This window comes from Periplaneta americana, chromosome 17 (assembly GCF_040183065.1).
Source record: "Periplaneta americana isolate PAMFEO1 chromosome 17, P.americana_PAMFEO1_priV1, whole genome shotgun sequence".
NCBI lineage: Eukaryota > Metazoa > Arthropoda > Insecta > Blattodea > Blattidae > Periplaneta > Periplaneta americana.
In genome coordinates, this window is record NC_091133.1 from 343,977 (window position 1) to 367,321 (window position 23,345).

The window sequence follows — 23,345 nt, forward strand, 5'->3', positions numbered from 1 at the left end:
AGGGCCTGGAGCATTAATAAATATCAAGGGAATGATGATTCTATCAAATATATTCACTTATTGGAAACCAGAATCTTACCCCAGCTGCAAAAATCATTCCCGGATGGCAGAGGTGTGTTCCAACAAGACCTGGCACCATGCCATACGTGTCGAAAAACTACAGAATTCTTCAACAAGAAGAATATTCAAGTACTCCCCTGACCAGGAAGTCATCCGACATCAATCCAATTGAGAACTTGTGGTCAATTTGCAAAAGAAATATGCAAAAAATGGATTGTTCTACATAGGAGAAGATGATTTCTGCCCTCATTGGTGTATAGTGTCGCAATGAAGAAATGAAGAATATTTGTGGGAACTTAGTGGAATCCATGCCAAATTGTCTCAGAGCTGTTATTAGGAACAAGGGAGGCCACATAGATTAGTAATCTATGTATGAATGTCTTAGAGGTATGTCTTAGATCCTTTTATTATCCCGTTTGAGTGTTTTTGCATAAGTAATTAGTAATAAGTACTTCTCGTCGTATATTCAGTCCACACCACCGGATGGAATCCTTTCTCATCCAGTGGGTTTCCCTTTGTGGCCTAACTCCAAGTTCGACATATATGTTGACATATATAGTTATTCAACTACCACTATACAATTGAGTGATTTTGTGGTCAGGATTCTACCGTAATGGACGAAGAACCTACGTAAAGATTACTTTTTTTTATCAAAACATTTATTCTGTAGTACCAAAAATTAATCTTTACGTAGATTCTTCGCCCAACAGTGCATATTACTGTGGAATCCCGATCATCAACTGACTTAGTTGATTGCGCTCCTTGTATAATTTCACTCGACTTAATTTAAATGTCACCATATATGTCGAACTTGAAGTCATGCTACAAAGTGAAAAACACTAGTGTAGGGCGATTTAATTCGGCGTTGTGGATTGAGCTTCGGCGTAGCTCAGTGGTTAGAGCAATTGGTACTTTGAACAAGGGAACCGGGTTCGATTCTCGGCGCTGGAGCGAATTTTTGTTCTCAAATAACCATCGTCTCATAGAGCTTATCATCGTCCCGACTGGAACTCTATTCATTGGTGAAACTTTTTTCATCTGTGGTGACGATTCATGCCATACTTCTGCAGAAGTTATCCTGAATTCAAACAATTTTCATAATTTCGGGCGGAACAGTTTCTCAGAATTAGTTTAATTGATCTGGCATGAATTATCTTTAAAAAATTTAAACGTTAGAGCATAACTGTTTCATTCAAATCTTATAGTCTCTATTTAACTGTGACATAAGTGATGAAAAAAAAAATATATATATATTTATATATATGGGCGGCCGGGTAGCTCAGTTGGTAGAGCAGCTGGCTACGGACTGAAAGGTCCGGGGTTCGATCCCTCCCAGGTGGTGACAGGATTTTTTCTCGTTGCCAAACTTTCAGAACGGCCCCGAGGTTCACTCAGCCTCCTATAAAATTGAGTACCGGATCTTTCCCGGAAGTAAAAGGCGGTCAGAGCGTGGTGCCGACCACACCACCTCATTCTAGTGCCGAGGTCATGGAAAGCATGGGGCTCTACCTCCATGCCCCCCAAGTGCCTTCATGTCATGTTACGGGGATACCTTTACCTTTATATATATATATATATATATATATATATATATATATATATATATATATATATACATATATATACATATATATATACATATATATATATATATATATATATATATATATATATATATATATATATATATATATATACATATACAGAGTGTAAACAGTATGTTAAAATTATTCTCTTGTTAATTTCCATTCTCTCAGGAACCATGACCAAATTTTATGGTGTAGGAGTTGGTACTACTTGATTGTGGTGTGATGCAATCCTTAATTATTAATTTGGCTGAAAATGTGATATTTACCATGATATATTTGAAAAAAAGTAAAACTTTCACGGTACCAGAAACTTTTGTTACACCCTGTGTATTATACATATATATATATATATATATATATATATATATATATATTGATTAATTAGTGGTAATTATATGAAGCGAATTTTATTACTGGTGGGAGAAACTTCTGACCTTTATTTCTTTGCAAATCTAAACATATAAAAGTTCTGCTCTGTTTGTGAACATTTTTAAGGTTCTTCTGTTTCATCTTCAAAACTAGACCTTCTTCCTTAAGAAGCAGTCATATTTAAAAAATTGCATTTATATATTGTGTAATGATTTATCATGAAAGCATTTCGTTACCATTAGCGGTGGGACATAAAAAAATTTTTAAGCATTTCTGTTTGTTATTTATTTTATCACGAAATCAAGACGTAATTTTAAAATCTTACAGTTTCAAATAAGTTCCACAAAGGTTGCAGATTGAAAATAACATGCCACGAATGCTGAAAATAGGTACTTTAGGTATATTAATACCGAAACTATCAGCATGAACAACAAAAAGTTTTATGAATATTACCGTTAATGTTGCTTAATCAACTGTCCGAAGACAGCTCTAAACCTCAAGTATTATAAAAAGACACCACTTATGAGGCAACTACGTCAGGAGACAATGGGGCAGGGTAGCCAGTTCCTTTCCCCCTCCATTGTATACACTGCCGATTAGTTACATATGATTCCAATCAGTCTTCAAATGGATGCAAACAATTGTTCTTCCTCTGACATCGTCAAGTGAGATGTATTGCCTGATAATAGATGTACATATCAGCCAGAACCACAATCAAAGGAAAATATAACAATGACAATCTATTTAGACATTGAGAGAAATGTACATATTTTTATATAATTATTCTGCATCCGGCTACAGCATACCAACATCACAAATATAATAACAAGTATTAAAGAAAGTCTACTGTATTCCAGCTAACATTGGCCTGTTATATGTATGACAGCTGAGCTCAAGAAACAGATCTAACTATCTTAATATCTCCTTGAGAAGCATGTGTCTCGTATTTCGTTCAGTATTTTAGATTCTGATAGGATCTTTATTATTACTTTATAATGTTCCGTTGATCTTTCGATATCTTCATCCACACACGCTATTTTCCGTTTTTCTTTATATATTTCACAACCACCTGAGAATGTTAAAAAAAAAAAAAAAAAACATTTCTTCCAATATTCATGTTCGAATGATACTTGTCCTAGATGTTGATACAGCGTCGTAATATAACCCAATTAAAAAAAATGGGTAATTTCCTAGAAGACGGGCAAAATCCAACATGGCTGACGAAAACTACAAAAAACGTTCTGCCAACTATGAAGTTCAAATGTCACCAAACATCACAAAATCAAAGATGAAAAATCAAATATATATTCATATTTTTAAAGAAGAAGAAGCCCTCCAAAAAAAATGAAAATATATTTAATTTTTCGCCTTCGATTTTTTTGGCGTTTCGTGGCATTCGAACTTCATAGTTGGTAGTACTTTTCTGGCAGTTTTCGTCCGCACTTTACTCCCAAAAATCACTAAAACACAAAACAAAACATAATAATTTATCATCTTATCAAATAAAATTCAATTCTCATCGAAGTCTTCAACGACAACCTCTTCACTTCAAGTATATGACACAGGCTTTAAGGCAATCTAAACTTAAACCATGCAGGTAACAAAGAACTAAACCAACACTTTGTCGTACAGTCAACTTTGCATAAATAAACCACGTGTTTACACTAAATGAAATTCTCTTTGAACACTTATTACACCTTAACTTCTACAGAAAATTCAGTCAATAATTCCTTTAACCCACAGAAAAACAGTTTTCTTCTCAACATTCAACACAATCCTTCTTCACCAGCGAAAGAACTAAACCAAAATCGACACAAAATTTAATAGATAAATTTCAGAACACGGTTTCCTTCCTTTCCCTCTTACTTCAAAATTCCAACCTTGTGCACACAAAATAAATTATTGGCACTGAAAAGTGTCCTTTCGTAAGAATGATACGCATTCGACAAATGCAGACAAATCTACAATGTAACACCACTCACGTCAAACAACCAAGAACAACAGGACGTCATTATCCATTAAAAATTAATGAAAATTCTACTAGAATAAATTACAACTATAACCAATCAAATCGAAAGAAAATCACAAAAATCATAAAATGAGAAACTTTCAATAGCTTTAGCCATCAGTAACAACATAACACCACTCACGTTAAACAACCAAGAACAACTGATAACGTCATTATCCATTCAAAATTAACGAAAATTCTAGAACAAATGACAACTATAACCAATAAAATTAAAAGAATATCACGGCGACACCTAGTACAAAAAACCTAGAACTAACATGTAAAAGTCACTAAAAGATCACTAACATTTAACTCTGAAATAAAGAAGTTGGTAATACTTACTATATTCAACCAAGTGCCCGTCTTCTATGAAATTACCAAAAAATGATACTTGCATATGCATACATTGTGTGGCATTTCAGCATTTAATTTAATATTGGGAGGAGGGGGCTTGAGTTTAAAAAATTTGTAGATTTTACGTTAATTTCAGGGTATTCCTGTATAAAAAGTTCATCATTTTCCCTGGTTGCTGGTAAGTGACATCATCTCATCCTAAATAGTAATAGGAAGAAGAGTAAAGAGCATAAGATTTGCTCATGCTATGACGTTACCAGAAGAGGAAAAGATACTATAGGATATGCACGAGGGAGTCCATACCTGTGGGGTAACGGTCAGAAATGACCCCGGACTCATTTCACCGGGATTATCACCTTCATATCATTAAGGCGCTAAATAACCTAGATGTTGGTACAGCGTCGTCGTAAAATAACCCTATCGGTATGGAAAAAAGAGACTGATTCTTGGATCTTAAATATTTACAAAGAGGAATAAAACATGAATTTACAGCCATTCAGAACCTCGATAGTCTGCCTGAACACGTCCGTCTGAAAAAACTTCGTTAAGTATCTAGTCGGCCCTGACAACCTTGTATCGATACGATCAACGAGTAACAATATTATAACTCGTTGGTTACGATGAATTAGGGTAGAACGTGCAACAATTAAACGACTGTTATACGTAAGCCAACGCAAAGATGTCTTATTACTTTGAAGAATATGTGGACCAGGGATATGCTCTTACAAATGAGGTGAAAATTGATAAAGATCCGATGCCAATTTCGCTGCCCATGGTGAAACGTGAACCAGAGGTGAGTGGAGCGCACTGAATGCAATTTGTGTTCTTCCAGTGCTTATTTTGTATTTTTGGTTATCACAGACACTATTTCTTTATAATATTACTAACAGTGCTTGTTAGTGTGTGATAGAGCTAGAAGAAATTTGATGACAATATATTTTTTATTTGTCATGTTGTAGCAAAGCCTAATGTTGAACTTTTATCTGGTTTTATATTTCAAATTTAAAAACGAAGTTACAGGTTATACCTTATTCTTAATCCTTGCTAAACTACAGATTCCCGCAGTGTAGATTTTTGATATTATGCTTAAGGAAACGAATTCATTTTTCCCTCTTTGTTTGTCTAAGTCTCAAAATCATTTTTCGGTTTCAATTGATAAGCCAATCATAGAAAAGGGGGGTTGAGATGTTAGAGTCAGTAAGGTAGCGATGTTTGGGAATATTTTCTTTTGTGCAGTTGTTCAATGAAACAAAAGCAAGCAGTGGTGGTTTTTCAATAGCTTCCCTTCATACACAAGGGATTTATAGCCTTCGAGTACAGTCGAACAAAAAATATTATGTGCTGACACCAGAAGAATCCAGACTCTTATTGTTTTTTTTACACAACTACGCAAGTATTGTTGTTAATCTATACAATGTTGAAATTGCTACAATATAATGCACAGTAGTAGCCTATATTATATGCAGTAATGGCCAAAATATTAAAGAAATTATGCACAGTTAACTTTGCGTATTCATCGTCACAGACGTTAGTGACATATATAACGTGTTTTTGCATCAAAATATGCATCTGCATATAAAACCTGGGCTTATTCATCATAATGTAAAGCACATGCTGCGAGTTATAATTATTCTGTGCCATACCGTCACATAGAGAACAACTTGCAAAGTTAAAAGTCATCTTCTAACACCCTGAAATCAATTGCTCTTTTAAGACATCTGTTTTAACTGCAGGAACGAAATTTCTTGGATCATCACATGACTGGCATAAGAGAGGAATATGAGGACCAGAGCTCTGATCTCTTATCAGAGATAAAATGTGAGAAAGATCTCTTGCCAACTTCGTTCCCTATGCTGAAACTTGAACAAGAGGTGAGTGCAGCACAAGGAATGCACTGTGTTCTACTTCCGGTGTTTATCTTTATTTTGATTGTTACAGATACTACCTCTTTAGAACAGTGTTTGCAGTGCATTTTACTTTATGATAGAGACAGAAAAACACTTACCACTATTTAGTGTTACAAGATATTCATGTTGTAGGGAACTAATTCTGGAGTGTTATCTCGTTTTATTTTAGATTTGAAAACGGAATTGCTGGTATGCATATTCTTAATCGTTTCCAAGCTACACATTCCTCCCAGTGCATTTGAGGACAATGCTTCTGTTTGTCTTATCTGTGTCTTTGTGCAAAATTCCTATTACATTTTACCGTTTACAAATATTAGATTTTGTTTTAGATGTATGTACATACATTATCTCGAGATTTCATTTTTTTCACGTTTTGTTTATAAGTATTTACGTATTTGCAATGTATCTTATGTAGAATATTATCTCACGCATAAAGAGAAAATATTTTGAATTTTTTTTTTACGACTTATAATTTATTTTGAGTGGATTGCAGAATAGGTTCTAAATTTCGCAAAATGTTGTGATATATACATGCTGTTACAGCATACATGATACTGTTGTATATTTTATTTATTAATCTGTCAGTGAACTGTATTTAATTTTAGTACAGGTAGAGAAACGTAAAATTAGAAACCTTATTTTGCCAATTTTTAAATTACTAGAACTAAACATTGTATTTGAATTTCCTTTACTTCTTATGACTAGACTACAACTTAGTTGAAATTCTCGGGAAATTTATGATGTTCACATAATTGTTCAACGAATTTTGTAACTAATTTTTTTTCTCTACGATATAATATTCAGTATTGTCTTAGCAAATGGATCTTTGTGTACTGGAGCTTTAGTATAATTGTATACTTAATGATTTTCCCTGGCAGAATTTATGCAGCAAAACTGGAAGAAAATGTAACAATCATGCATGTACTATAGAAAGGGATCTCAACCGAATCATTATATACCCGGTAATGTAAAAATTTGTGGTCACACAATGACTTAGTATTAGACATTGTCAGAAAAATGGGGATTGTACCAATTTCTTTCAAAAGTGTGGAGTTACAAGTAACATGTCTGATCGTGAGACTACCAAATCGGTGTCCAGATACAGGTTGGGACAAGTTACTTGTTTGAAGTTTTTTCAGGTATTACCCCTTAACCCATTGAGAGAAAATGCTGGTTAACTTTTGGCACTGAACCGTAGACTCATTTCGCTGGCATTATCACCTTCACTTCACTGAGACGCTGGATAACCATTGCAGTTGTTAAATTGTTGTACACCTCTTACAAAATCCACCAAATTCGTGACTAGAAATTATTGAATTATTAGTTTATAGAAAATTTCTTGTATTATATGTGATTAAATAGTTATTAAATAGTTACTCTATAACAGCCATTATCTACCAGCGTGGCTGTGCATACTCAAGTGATCAATTGGTGTGCGACACAATCTCAAATATGGCACAAGTCAACATTCAGTGAACAAAGTGTGGGTGTGCAAGCAACAGAGAAGAGAATGACAGATGCTCATCTAGGATAGCCAGATTAGTGAAATGCCAACCTTAAAATCTATCTTATTTAACTTGTTTTTATAAACAGAAATGTTTCCTGCATTAGATATCTTATCAAAGCATGTAGTAATATTCTATCTTGTCGTATCTTCTAAATATAAAATTAAGACAACATTCATAATACTGTGTTTGACACTCATATTGCAGTGGAATAATTTTCTCTCATTAAATTTTGCATTTCTATCATACACTTAAAAAAAAAAAAAACATAAAAATAAAAAAGTTGTGTTAGTTCAGTTTGTGAATAATATGTATTTTGATTCTGTTATCAACATCTTTTGCGCCTTTTCACCATTTAGAATATTATCATTCCTTCGTATGTTGACTAAAAATAAGTCATATAAAATTTAAAATATTTTATTTTATATATTAATGCATATACATTTATCTCATTTATTTGTATTTTATAGTACCGGTACTTGTTCCCTTCTTAAACTGTCAAAATTCCCCTCCTGCTTGAAGAAAACAGCTTTAGATTATATGACTGCGCTACAGGATTTTAAATTACACTCTTTCTGTGTCACATGTTAAAAGTTTTCAAAATCTCAGATCGACAACGAAAAGAATTGCCTCACGAAAAATTTCCCCAAGAATTGTCCTCCATTTGCTAAAATTCTATTAGGCCTGATACAATTTAATTGCAGATCTGTTATATCTAAATTCGATGCGCTTTTGTTAATGTAAATTGTGCTACCTTTTTTTTTTTTTGCTCTGTATTAGGAAGAGCAGACTGACTCGGACGCAGTGAATGAGGACCCAAGAGTGGAAGTAACACCAGAGGACAACGAGGTTTTGACGGAAAGGTGAGTGTGGCGTGCGAGTCTTCAAGTAGACTACATTGTGTTTGAAGTGTCTGTTAGCTTGACTGACCAGAAGCAGCTTCAGAAGAACTGTCTGCCGGAATCATCCAGCAATAATCAGTCATCACATTCACACCGCACTTTCCTTGGTATCTGGTTACCATAATGTACGGTTAAAACATTTCTTCATGTTCTTCACTAAAAATGCGTAGATTTTCAGGAAAGTAATATAGATGGACATGCAAGTAGTGGACCTTTACACTCATATTCCTGCCAAAGGTTTTGAAGTTCTCCGACTTAATATCTACAGTTTCTATACAATTGAATTTTTTATATTTCCCTAGAAAATTATGTACTACGGTACTACTTTGTGTCCAATCCAAGCATTCTTCTGCAAAGCGATAATCACAGTTGCAAAGTAACTGTGTAACATTTATTTGCCAGTTTTATTTAATTGTTTATTTATTTGTCTTTTACTCATTGATTGATTGATTATTTATTTATTTATTTACTTATTATTTACGTACTTATTTACTTACTTATTTAGTCAATTACTTATCTACTTACTTATTTACTTATTTCATTTTTTATTTATTTATTAAATTATTCATTTATTTACTTATTAATTACTTCTTTATTTACTAGCTTATTTCCTTATTTATTTTCTTATTTATTCGCTTACTTATTTACTTGTGTCCTTATTTATTTATTTACATATTTATTTATTTACTTATTTACTTGTTAATTACTTCTTTATTTACTTGCATATTTACTTATTTATTTGTTTAATTTTTTTATTTACTTATTTATTTACTAATATATTTAATGATTTATTTATTTACTTACTCATTGCCTTATTTTTTTTTATTTACTTTTTTATTTACTTACTCATTTATTTATTTATTTATTTATTTCCTTCTTCATTTAATTATAAATTGATTTATTTACATATTTATTTATTTACTTATTTATTTAGTTATTTATTTATTGATTGATTGATTCATTCATTCATTTTGGTGTAGTTAAGGTCATCATTCTTTCACTTCCATAACACCAGATATACACCGTACTACAATAATACATATAATTGTACTTGAACAACGTTGTGTCACCAATTTAAGATTTCTTTCTATTTGGCCACTGTTTCCTCTTCTAGTGGGTAGACATGTTGGTGTTGTTATTAACTGATGCATAGTTCTTAGCTCTAAAGCCATTAACTCTCCTACTCTCCAATATTTCTCACACATAGTGAGTTTAGAGCATTGCTGTCACGAAATCAGCACAGCAACTTATGATTTTGAAGTTACAGGATAGCCACGTGATTCTCCGTAACAGACTGCATATAACTGTGTGACTACTCAGTGTTCACACGCGGATGTTTATGTTATTAATGCCTGAGATACGTCATGCACAATAATAATCTACAGTAAAATAAGTGTAATGAATTTATATAACAACTTCTACAAAAGACAAAGAAATAAGCCATTAACATTATTTAAAAATTGGAATATTTCTGATATCTATTTAATATTTTATGACTTTTTGTTTACAAATTAACAGTACCTTATGTTAAATAAGATAGGATATTCTTCTAGGCAAAAATATAATTTATTGTACTTGAATTGTATAGTGTGACGAAACATTGGAACAGTGAACCATATACTGGCACGTTAATACAAAGATACCTAATCTATACTGAACTATAATTTGTTGATGTAAGTGTGGCATCTGTAGTAATTACTTCCTTGAACAAATGGCGACGATAAAAGTCGGTGTTGTAAACCGTACTGGACAAATAATACCCGCATTATACAAATCAATATTTCATCCCACTCTACTGATTGCAAAACTACACCAGGTGTAGCGTGAAACCGCAGATATAGTCAGTTATGATAATAATTTCTGCTTGAACTACTTCATTTTCCCTGACACTTTATAAGCGCCCCAATAACGGTGGAACCTTTTGAGACCGAGGGATACTGTTTCAGAGTTTGTTTGTTTTTTGCATGTCTTTTCTTCTGAGTTATCCTCTGTGTGAAGAATTCGCTTACATTATCATAAAATCGTAGGTCAGATGTCTTTGAACGTCAGTGTACAAACTAAACCACAAGGAAAACTAGTTACTTCCTGAGCTTTTACTTGATTGCTTGTTTGTTGCAATTGCAATGTGTACTCACAATGTTGAAACACATTTTCTTATATCACAAGAGTCATTTTTCTCACTTGAAGGACCTGCTGCAGACGCTTCATATTTAACGATTATTTTTGGATATAATATTCTCTATGTCAGGCAATATTACGTTAGCAGTAGCAGTCCATAAAACTGAACATAAATAAATTATTGTCTGTCAATCGAAGTTTCGTATGTTTCGTGGAAGAAAAAATTGGTTACAGCTATACAATACTGCCAGACAATTGGGATTAGAACCCGGGCCACCCTGTTTCGCTGCCAAACGCGCAACCGTTTATATCTTATAAATAACTTGAAATAACAACATCCGCGTATGAGGTGAAAGCTACTTGTCAGGCATAATGCATTCAATAGAGTATTCAGGTCTTAAATTTGCTACAGATATAGCAAATATTTCTCTCGATTGAATCAATTAATGATGTTATATCGTTGAGTACTAGAATACTTATCATTTAAGTTAAAAAATAATTATTTTATATGCTTATAATTTTGTACAATTGTAAATTATATTGTTGCAGAGCTCTGAAAGCTTTGTTTTTAATTTAACTTACGCAAAACAAGAAATGGCAATTTAGAGATAATACCAATTCAAATTTTCTTTTGATGGCGCTTGCAACGAAATGGAATCGGTATTGTTCCACTGCAAATTTTCCTAATTTTAAATTGATAAAATTAAAAACTATAAAGGTAATATATATCACAATACTAAGAGCTACAAAAAGAAATTGGGCATTTACTAACGTTGTGTAATCGAAATTAAGTTTATTTTAGAAGTAAAATCCAAATAGTTGAGATATTATGATACTTCTTTTGTTACTCATGAATTAATTATAAGCTTGTATCTTTAATCGTATTGCTCCTTATCATGATATAGGTTGTTTTTTTAATATTCTATAATTGAATGTATATTTGCTGCGACTATATCATAGACTGATAGTACATTTACTTCAGGATTGCAGCTACGATTGAAAGGACTGTATCATCGGAATTGGACAGTTCTTCTCTTGAAGAGAACGAAACTGTGTACGAGATTCCCAAGAGTTCAGATTCCACAGGAAAAGCTGTGCGGACTCGTGAAGGTGAGAAACAATTGGAATTAGAATCGTCTAAAAAATGTTTCTCGTCTGCGGAAAAACTGAACGACAATTTGTCCACGGACGTAGGCAAGAAACCTTTGAAATGCCATGTTTGTGGAAAGTGTTTTTCGCAGTCTGGTCATCTAAGAAACCACGAACGCCTTCACAAAGGCGAGAAACCTTTCAAATGCGATGTCTGTGGCAGGTGTTTTTCGCAGTGTGGTAATCTAAGACGCCATGAACGCCTTCACACAGACCAGAAACCTTTCAAATGCGACGTTTGTGGAAAGTGTTTTTTGCAGGTCGATCATCTAAGAAGTCATGAACGCATTCACACAGGCGAGAAACCTTTCAAATGCGACGTCTGTGGCAGGTGTTTTTCGCAGTCTGCTCATCTAAGAAGCCACGAACGCCTTCACACAGGCGAGAAACCTTTCAAATGCGATGTGTGTGGCAGGTTTTTCACACGACCGGGTGACTTAAAAAGTCATGAACGCCTTCACACAGGCGACAAACCTTTCAAATGCAATGTCTGTGCCAGGTATTTCGCGCGACCTGGTGACTTAAAGAGTCATGAACGCCTTCACACTGGTGAGAAACCTTTCAAATGCTATGTCTGTGGCAGGTGTTTTTCGCAGCTTGGTCATCTAAGAAGCCACGAAAGCCTTCACACTGGCGAGAAACCTTACAAATGCGATGTCTGTGACAGGTGTTTCGCGCGACTGGGTGACTTAAAGAGCCATGAACGCCTTCACACAGGCGAGAAACCTTTCAAATGCGATGTCTGTGGCAGGTGTTTTTCGCAGTCTAGTCATCTAAGAACCCACGTACGCCTTCACACAGGCGAGAAACCTTTCAATGTGATGTGTGTTGCAGGGGTTTCTTGCGACCGAGTGACTTAATAAGCCATAAACTTCTGCACACAGCCGAGAAACCTTTCAAATTCGATGTTTGTGGTAAGTGTTTCTGGTGCTCCGGCAACATGAAAGTGCATTTACGCATACACACAGACGATAAACCTTTCAAATGTGATGTTTGTGGTAGGTGATTCTCGCGCTCCCATCACTTGAAAGCTCATGTTCGCCTGCACACAGGCGAGAAACCTTTCAAATGTGATGTATTTGGGATATGTCTATCAGATTCGAATATCCTAAGAAACCATGAACGCCGGCATCTGAGCGAGAAATCTTTCAAAAATTAAATTCGTGGTTGGTGTTTTTCAGATTCGATTGTCCTAAGAAACCATGAAAGGCAGCACACGGGCTAGAAGTGTTTCAAATATTACATTCGTGGTTAGTGTTTTTCAGATTCGACTATCCTAAGAAACCATGAAGAGCAGCATACAGCCGAGAAACCGTTCAAATGTATCTTCGTTTTGAGTGACGACAATTGTGTTTCGGTAGTAGGTGTAGTTTAACTAATTATGTGCTCAAGTCTATTGGTAATAACCTTTTGTAATACGCTTTTTGTAGGAAATGTTTCTTCGCTTAGGTAGCCTAACAAGCAATGAACACCTTTAAGTGAGGTGCCTTTGGTGTCTGATCTCTGAAACGTGTTTCATCAGGAAGGCTATTTTAAATTTGGTTCCAAATATACCGAAGAAATGACTTGGTAATGCGGTGTTTGTGGAATGTGTTTGTTTCTGCCCTGTAAGTTAAACTGTTCGGCTTTGTTCACAATAAACCGGGAACGACAACTAAAACTAGACCTAAAATACTGTTTAAATATATATATAATGAAAGATGAGCATTCGTAATTAACGAGAAACTTGCAGGAAACTTGAACTTTACTTCACTCTCTTGTCATCATAAATCTGTTTTCTCGTATATTTTGTAGCAAGAATGTTTCTTCATCATCCATTGTGTCTAACTAACTCAGAAATTCAATAAAATCACTTTCAGAATTATGCTACGTGTGTCTGACCAGATTACCATCAGAATTCAATTCCTAAAGGATTATGAGTGTTAGATTTTGTAGTGGGTTAACCTGTATGTGAAGAAATGTTTTCAGAACGTGGGAAGATTTACTGCAGCAAGAAGAGTAAAGCACATCAGATTTGTTGATGATATGGCGTTGTTAGCAGCAGAGGAGACAATACTAATCTATATGCTATTAGATCTCAATGCCAGTTGTGTACAGTAATATGGGATAAGCATAAATTCAAATAAGACGAGAACCATTGTCAGAGGAATTCCAAATGAGGCAATAGAACAAGTGGTCGTCTTCAAATACTTGGGGTGTACTATAATCATTAACATCAGCTGTTGCTAGGAAATGAAATTGAGGATAGGAATGATCAACGAACCTTTTAGTTCGTAAAAGGAGCTGCTTTTGTGGACCTCTAGAAAGAGAAGTAAGTAAGGGACTAATGAAGTGCTTTGGATGGAGTGTGAGATTGTTTGGAACAGAAACATGGACATTACTACGAAGTGAAGAAAAGCGGATACAAGCATTAAAAATATGTATGGAGGAAAATTGATCGTGTTAAATGGACACGCAAAATAAAAAAAATAAGCTGTGTTGGAAAGAGCAGTGAAGAAAGAATGATACTGAAATTGAAGAGGTAAAGGAATTGGTTGGGTCACTGGCTGAGAAGAAATTGCCTAGTGATGGATACACTGGAAGGAATCGTGAATCAGAGATGAGTTGGTGGCAGAAGAAGATATCAGACGATAAACTACATTAACAATAGTGATCTATGTGGAGAAAAAAGCGGAAGGCAGTAAATGCCTTTCAGTTGTGATAATTTTGGAATGTGTTTCATGTGTAAAGATAAGCTCAAAAGGCTATCTGTTTCCACGTGGATCGGCTTCAATATAATGTGCAAATTTGTTTATATAAAATTGGAAGATTTAATACACAAATACAATGTGGATTATTCTTCTACGTACCGCATCATTGCTGTTGCTGTTTGAGGAAGAGCAACATCCTCAACAGGAGTTATGCTTGCTGTGAGTAATTGAGTATTTTTATTTATAGTATTATATAATATTAGTTGTCGTGTGTATACCTGTCTACTAAGCAATTTGTGCTCAGATATTGTTTAGTCTTATGCCTGAAATATATTGAAAAGTTCATTACGTCACTTTTTCTTCCCATACAATTAGAGGAAAAAATGTTTCCGTAAAATTCAATTTTAGGCATTAAATCATTAAGAGTACAACTTCACTTTTCCTAGCAAATTTTGTATTAGGTTATATGTCCATTTTTTTTGTCATAGAATTGTTACTTAGTGATACAATAAATTCTTTTACATACTTAGTAAGGATAAAAAAATGCAGTTGATTATTTTCAATTTGTTGTAATAATCAATAAACACGTTATACACATACAATACATCTGTCATTTATCCAAATTCCCCTTTTTATTTACGAACACACTTGAAAATGTTCAGCTTGTCAGCTATTGCAGTACAGATGTTTTCAATTAGAATTTCTAGCAATAACCTCTCCAAGCATCGCTTCACTCTTTACTTGTCGTGTGCTATAATAAAATATCATTAGGCACTACTTACATTTCTGCTATAAATTGCCTCCTTATTAAAGTTCATCCATGTCTGAATGTAATATGAACTTAAGCCAAATATAAGTCACTTCTTAGATTTTGTAATATTGTACATTAGGAATATGTAGCACTTATTCTCGTATTAATTAATTAGTCAATAAGGGCAACCTAGTTAATTACCACGTGAGAACAATATAGGTATATACTCAAGATATATTATAAATTGTTAGAAAGCACAGTACTTAGTGATCAATTTGGCATATTAACTGTAATAAAGATAATAGCAAACTAATGAATTCAGTTCTACTATATACCGGTAATAATAAAGTTATATGTTGATACATTTGGAAGTACAGTAGCGTGCAAATTAATCAGAACAACGTAATTACTTATGCAAAAACGCTCAAACGGGATAAAAAAAAAGGATCTAAGACATACCTCATTAATCTATGTGGCCTCCCTTCTTCCTAATAACAGCTCTGAGACGATTTGGCATGGATTCGACTAATTTCCCACAAATATTCTTCATTTCTTCATCGCGAAATCCTATGTAGAACAATCCATTTTTTTGCATTCTTCTTTTGCAAATTGACCACAAGTTCTCAATGGGGATGGTGTCGGGTGAGTTGCGTGGCCAGGGGAGTACCTGAATATTGTTCTTGTTGAAGAATTCTGTAGTTTTTCGACACGTATGGCATGGTGCCAGGTCTTGTTGGAACACACCTCTGCCATCCGGAAATGATTTTTGCAGCTGGGGTACGATTCTGGTTTCCAATAAGTGAATATATTTGTCAGAATTGATCATTCCCTTGATAGGTATTAATGCTCCAGGCCCTTCATGTGTAAAACAACCCCAAAACATTACTTTAGGGGAGTATTTGGGTGCTTGTTGGAGATGAGCTGCTGTTACTTTTTCGGATCCTTTCCGTACGTAAGAAACACGGTGGGCGTGGACCTCGAAATGAGGTTCATCGGGAAAAAGTACATTCTTCCAGTCATTCACTGTCCAGTGTTGATGTAATTTTGCCCACATTAAGCGTTTTTTGCACATAACAAGGGTTAGTAGTTGCTTCTTAATAGGCTTACGAGCCCTTCGTCCAGCTTCCGAAAGCCTACGCCGCAGTGTTGTGACGTGAATATTCGCCCCAGTGGTAGCCATTAACTCGCGGGTTAAGTCGACAGCAGTTAGTCTAGGATTTAATTTACTTTTTCTGACAATTAAACGATCATCTGCAGGTGAAGTCTTCCTTTTCCGGCCACAGTTTCCTTTTTTCTGGGGTGTGATGGATCCAGTCTCCCTGTATCGTTTTATGATCGAATTAACAGTAGCCAAACCGATGTGACATTCTGCAGCAATTTGCCTCTGTGTCATAGAAGAATGCTCTGCTAATGTTATAATTTTAGACCGTTTTCGTGGAGTTGTATCCATTTGTGAAGACGACAGAATGTACACAGGATTGCAGTACTAAGTCTTCAATACAACTGAAATGCTTATAAGTACAAAACGATAGGCAAAATATCACATATTATAAAAAAATAATAACGACAGACCTTCAACAATGGAATTACACGTACTACAGATGAAAATTAAAGCTGTATGAGTAGCTGTGAGGCCAACAATGACAGAAAATCTTAAAATATATCCTGTTCGGATTAATTTGCACGCTACTGTATTTGATGTTAATTTATTGTGCGTAAACATAATTTTAAAGGGTTTGTTCACGATCGAATTCGTAGAATAATGGCTGTGATATTGGTTCATTAAACGAAAGGTTCTGGGATCGAATCCCTGCATATTTAAACATAATTTAGATATCCTATTTAATATAAAGTAATCTTTAGAATAAAGTAAGTACATGGAAAAGAGAGAACTAGAGCAAGGTATGTATGGAAGAAGGGGCAGTGAAATGGTGTAGGGTGAGAGAAAGGAAAGCTGCGGTAACACTCGATTAAATTCATATTTTGAAGTACTGTCATCGCAGATGACGTCGTTTAGGTATCGCGTCATCGATCTTCTATCGGTAGGCTTGCCAACTTTAGGGACCCAAGCGTTGCTAACAATTTTATTGAACTAATTATTTCCACCTATCAGTAGAAAAATAGAAATATAAAAAATTACAAAAATCACAATACAAATTGAAAAGCAATATAAATTCTTCATATGTTAACTCCTTGGAAACTAGAAATCCATTATATTGATGTAATTACTTACTTACAAATAGCTTTTGAGGAACCCGCAGGTTCATTGCCCCTCACATAAGCCAGGCTTCGATCCCTATGCTGTGCAAGATTAATCCACTCTATCATCATATCCCGCCTCCCTCAAATCCATTTTAATATTATCCTCCCATCTACGTGTCGGCCTCCGCAAAGTTCTCTTTCCCTCCGGTCTCCCAATTAATAATATATATGCATTTCCGGAGTCGTACGAACGTGCTACCTGCCATGCCCTTCTCAAACGTCTGGATTTAATGTTCCTGATTATGTCAGGTGAAGAATACAATGCGTGCAGTTCTCCGTTGTGTAATTTTCTCCATTCTCCTGTAACTTCATTCCTCTTAGCCCCAAATATTTTCCTAAGAATCTTATTCTCAAACACCCTTAATATCGGTGCCTCACTCAAAGTGAGAGTCCAAGTTTCACAACCATAGAGAAACAACCGGTAATATAACTGTTCTGTAAATTCTGTCAGATTTTTTGACAGCAGACTAGATGACAAAAGCTTCTCAACCGAATAATAACAGGCATTTCCCATATTTATTCTGGGTTTCAATTCCTCCCGAGTGTCATTTATATTTGTTAGTTGCTCCAAGATATTCGAATTTTTCTACCTCTTCGAAGGATAAATCTCCAATTTTTATATTTCCATTTCGTACAATATTCTCGTCACGAGACATAATCATATACTTTGTCTTTCCAGGACTTACTTCCAAAACTCTCTCTTTACTTGCATCAAGTAAAATTCCCGTATTTTCCCTAATCGTTTGTCGATTTTCTCCTAACATATTCACGTCATCTGCAGAGACAAGCAGCTGATGTAACTCGTTCAATTCCAAACCCTCTCTGTTATCCTGGACTTTCCTAATGGAATACCCTAGAGCAAAGTTAAAAAGTAAAGGTGATTATGCATCTCCTTGCTTTAGTCCGCACTCAATTGGAAAAGTATCAGATATAAACTGCCCTACACGGTCCCTGTGGTAAGTTTCACTGAGAAACATTTTAATTAAACTAGTTTCTTGGGAATACCAAATTCAATAAGAATATTATATAAAACGTCACTCGTAACCGAGTCATATGCTTTTTTGAAATTCATGAATGACTGATATACTGTACACTCATACTCCCGTTTGCCTCCAATATCTGTCGAATACAAAATATCTGATCAGTAGTCGATTTATTCCCCCTAAAACCGCACTGATGATCCCTAATAATTTCATCTATATACGGAGTTAATCTTCTCAAAAGAATATTGGACAAAATTTTGTACGGCGTCAACATAAGTGATATTCCTCCAAAGTTACCACAGTTAGTCTTGCTCCCCTTTCTTAAAAGTAGGTACGATTATGGACTCCTTCCATTGTTCTGGTACAATATCCTTTTCCCAAATAGCAAGTACAAGTTTATCAATTTCGCTAGATAATGCGCTTCCACCCTCGTCTATTAATTCTGCTGGAATTTGATCGATACCTGGAGACTTGTACTTATCCGTATTATCTATCGCAATTTCGAGTTCTGAAACTGTGACTTCGGGTATAAATGGCTCAACAGTTGGTATTTGAATTTCGTCTGACTCATTTCTGTTTGGCCTATGTACATTTAGTAGTTGCCCAAAATAGTTTTTACATCTGTTCAGGATTGAATGAGAGTCTGCAAGCAAGTCATCATTCTCATCCTTGATCACGTTTACCCTTGCCTGATATCCGATCTTAAATTCTTTTATACCCTTATATAAATCTCATATTAATCTCTCATAGACTTTATCATCGTCCCGTCTGGAACTCTATTCATTGGTGAAATTTGTATCACGTGTGAAAATAGTCTTGTGATGACAATTTTTGCCATACTTCTGCAGGAGACGTCCTGAATTCAAACAAATTTTATAATTTCGGGTGGAACTGTTTCTCAGAATTAGTTTAATTGATCTGGCATGAATAGTATTTAAAAAATTTAAACGTTAGAGCAAAATTGTTTCATTTAAATCTTATAGTCTGTATTTAACTTTGACATAAGTGATGAATATATATATATATATATATATATATATATATATATATATATATATATTGATTTATTAGTGGTAATTGTATGAAGCGAATTTTATTACTGGTGGGAGAAAATTCTGACCTTTATTTCTTTGCAAATATAAACATATAAAAGTTCTCCTCTGTTTGTGAACATTTTGAAGGTTCTTCTGTTTCATCTTCAAAACTAGGCCTTGTTGGTTAAGAGGCAGTGATATTTAAAAAATTTCATTTATATATTGTGTAATGATTTATCATAAAAGCATATCTCTGCAGTTGCGAGCGTCGTTAAATAAAACATAACATTTTTAAAAGCATTTCGTTACCATTAGCGGTGGGACATAAAAAATTGTTTAAGCATTTCTGTTTGTTATTTATTTTATACGAAATCAAGACGTAATTTTCAAATCTTACACTTTCATATAAGTTCCACAAAGTTTGCAGATTGAAAATAACATGCCACGAATGCTGAAAATAGGTACTTTGGGTATATTAATACCGAAACTATCAGCATGAACAACAAAAAGTTTGATGAATATTACCGTTAAGGTTGCTTAATCAACAGTCCGAAGACAGATCTAAACCTCAAGTATTATAAAAGACACCACTTATGAGGCAACTACGTCAGGAGACAATGGGGCAGGGTAGCCAGTTACTTTCCCCCTCCATTGTGTACACTGCCGATTAGTTACAAATTATTCTAATCAGTCTTCAGATGGATGCAAACAATTGTCCTTCCTCTGACACATATCGTCAAGTGAGATGTACTGCCTGATAATAGATGTACATATCAGCGAGAACCTCAATCAAAGGAAAATATAACAATGACAATCTATAATTAAACACTATTTAGACATTGAGAGAAATGTGCATATTTTATATAATTATTCTGCATCCGGCTACAGCATACCAACTTCACAAATATAATAACAGGTTTTAAAGAAAGTCTACTATATTCCAGCTAACATTGGCCTGTAATATTTATGATAGCTGAGCTCAAGAAACAGACTAACTATCTTAACATCTCCTTGAAAAGCATGTGTCTCGTATTTTGTTCAGTATTTTAGATTCTGATAGGATCTTTAATATTACTTTATAATGTTCCGTTGATCTATCGATATCTTCATTCACACACACTATTTTCCATTTTTCTTTATATATTTCACAACCACCTGAGAATGTAAAAAACTTTTCTTCCAATATTCATGTTCGAATGATACTTGCATATGCACACATTGTGTGGCATTTCAGCATTTAATTTAATATTGGGGGCAGGGGGCTTGAGTTTAAAAAATTTGTGGATTTTAGGTTAATTTCAGAGTTTTCCTGTATAAAAAGTTCATCCTTTTCCCTCGTTGCTGGTAAGTGACATCATCTCATCCTAAATAGTAATAGGAAGAAGAGTAAAGAGCATAAGATTTGCTCATGCTATGACGTTGTTACCAGAAAAGGAAAAGATACTAGAGGAAGTGAGCCCAATATGGGGAGCGTTCCTAGTATGGGGAGGTGTGAAATGTATGTTAAGGAAGTGCTTTAGCCTAACGGCGACAAATGGTACTTTAAGAGACATCTCTGAAAGTGTTGTAGTTGTAAATTCCAACACCCGTAGCGTTACCTTCTTCGCGCCAGTCTGCTTTTTGTGTTTGTGCATGTGCCAGAAGTTTTTCAACGCTCTCACACATTTCCTCATTATTGAAGAAAGGTAAGTTCAATTAATTGTGTGAATATTATAATTTAATCAGTTTTAGTTGGGCTTTCATCCCATGTGGTATTTAATTTGTAGATGTTATACAAAAGGGAAATAAAAGTGTTTACAAACGGACGGTAATCTGATCCTAATATGGGGAGGTTATGTTGTGCCGAATATGGGGCTCCCCATATTAGGATCACTATTTCTTCCCGATGCGTAACGTATTGTGAACGGTCCGGAAAATCAAGGAAACTATGGATATACTGTATATATTTAGAAGTTCCCTAAGAAGATTTATGACCATTTCGAGAATGACGTCTGTCTGTGTGTCTGTAATCCTGCGCGGTAATTGTCGAACGGTTCATTCAATTGAATTGAAATATTGTATCTCGGTATCTTTTGGTCATCGGATACGAAAATTACATTTTTGGTGAAATAATTGGTAAAAATAAAGTGTTATAATATTTTTTTGTTCGCCGGGTAAATAATGTGGAACCACCATGTTTTTTTGCTGTGGCGTTTTTTATAACCGGAATTAATGTTCGCATCATTGTTTTAGATGCCGGGAAGGAAAAAAATGGAACCCAGAGCAGATGAAAATGGCAGTGCAAGCAGTACGAAATGGGGAAATGGGAAGTTTTAAAGCCGCGAGAATTTATAATGTTCCTCAAACTACCCTAGAACGATATGTGAAAGACGAGATGAAGAGTCCCACAGATGTTGTAAAGACGAAGCTGGGAAGAAAGCAATATCTACCATCCGATCTGCAGAAAGATCTCGCCGAACACTGCATTCTTTTGGAAGAACGCTAGTTTGGTTTGTCACAAAAAGACCTCCGCCGTTTAGCATTTCAATTGGCGGAAAAGAATGGAATCGCACATCCATTTTCGAAGGCGAGTGAATCAGCAGGGAGAAAATGTTAAATCATTTATATTATTATTATTATAAAATGGGTAAAGAACTTCTTGCGACGAAATCCGCAACTCGCCGTTCGATCGCCACAGGGATTGTCTTTTGCTCGCGCAAAAAATTTCACGCCTGAGGCAGTTGCAAAATTGTTTGACATTTTTGAACGCACTATGGAAAAAATTAAACATCAACCTCACAGGATTTACAACTGTGACGAGACAGGAATAAGCATAGTGCAACATAAACACACAAAGGTGATCGGCATGAAAGGTAAGCGCCAGATATCTGCCTTACAAGCAGCTGAGAGAGGCTGTCTCGTCACAGTTGTCACTTGTTTCAGTGCAGCAGGTCACTATGTTCCTCTGTTGGAACTGATGAATGGAGCTCCACCAGGGTCCATTTACGCTTGCCACCCTTCAGGATGGATACAGACTGAGCTCTTTACACAGTGGCTACGTCATTTTATTGAGCACGTCAAACCTAGTGCACAAGATCCCGCCGTGCTCGTGTTGGATGGTCACAGCTCACACACGAGGAATTTGGACGTAATTATGCTGGGCAGAGAACATAACCTCAGCATAATATGCCTCCCGCCACATGCAACCCACAAAATGCAGCCGTTGGATTTGAGCTTCATGTCATGCCTTAGACTAGAAATGTTTAGTTTAAATGTAGTTCTGTTTATAAGTACAGTATGCATAAGAATGCAATTATTTGTGCCACAGGGCAGCGTTCTGGGTCCATTACTCTTTATAATATACGTAAATGACCTATGCCAGGATATTACATCAAATGTGAGGCTATTTGCAGACGACTGCATTATCTATAGAAAGATTAGAAATAATTCAGATGTAGATGCTATTCAAACAGACTTGAATAAAATTTACAACTGGGCGTTAAAGCATAGGATGAAAATAAATGGTTCTAAAAGTAAATCTATAACATTTTGTAAAACCCGAGAGGAAACTACTCTTAATTACGAATTCAGTGGTGTTGTAATTCCGCAAGAACAATGTTGTAAATACCTAGGAGTGTATTTAAACTCCAAACTTTCTTGGGGAGAGCATGTTGATAATGTTACA

At 35.0% G+C, this 23,345-nt stretch overlaps 1 protein-coding gene across 2 annotated transcripts; it reads left to right on the forward strand.

Annotated features, from left to right (window-relative positions):
• The first annotated feature begins 6,117 nt into the window (after positions 1 to 6,117).
• LOC138693330 (zinc finger protein 235-like) lies at positions 6,118 to 22,594 on the forward strand. Of its 2 annotated transcripts, none has more exons than XM_069817230.1 (3): positions 6,118 to 6,251; positions 8,573 to 8,655; positions 21,914 to 22,594. In XM_069817230.1, exons 1-3 carry the CDS (start codon positions 6,138 to 6,140, stop codon positions 22,164 to 22,166), a joined length of 450 nt encoding a protein of 149 aa, XP_069673331.1. In that variant the 5' UTR covers positions 6,118 to 6,137; the 3' UTR covers positions 22,167 to 22,594. The 2 variants fall into 2 exon arrangements, with proteins under 2 accessions (XP_069673331.1, XP_069673330.1); XM_069817229.1 differs by lacking the exon at positions 21,914 to 22,594 and adding an exon at positions 11,795 to 15,592.
• Positions 22,595 to 23,345: the final 751 nt, after the last annotated feature.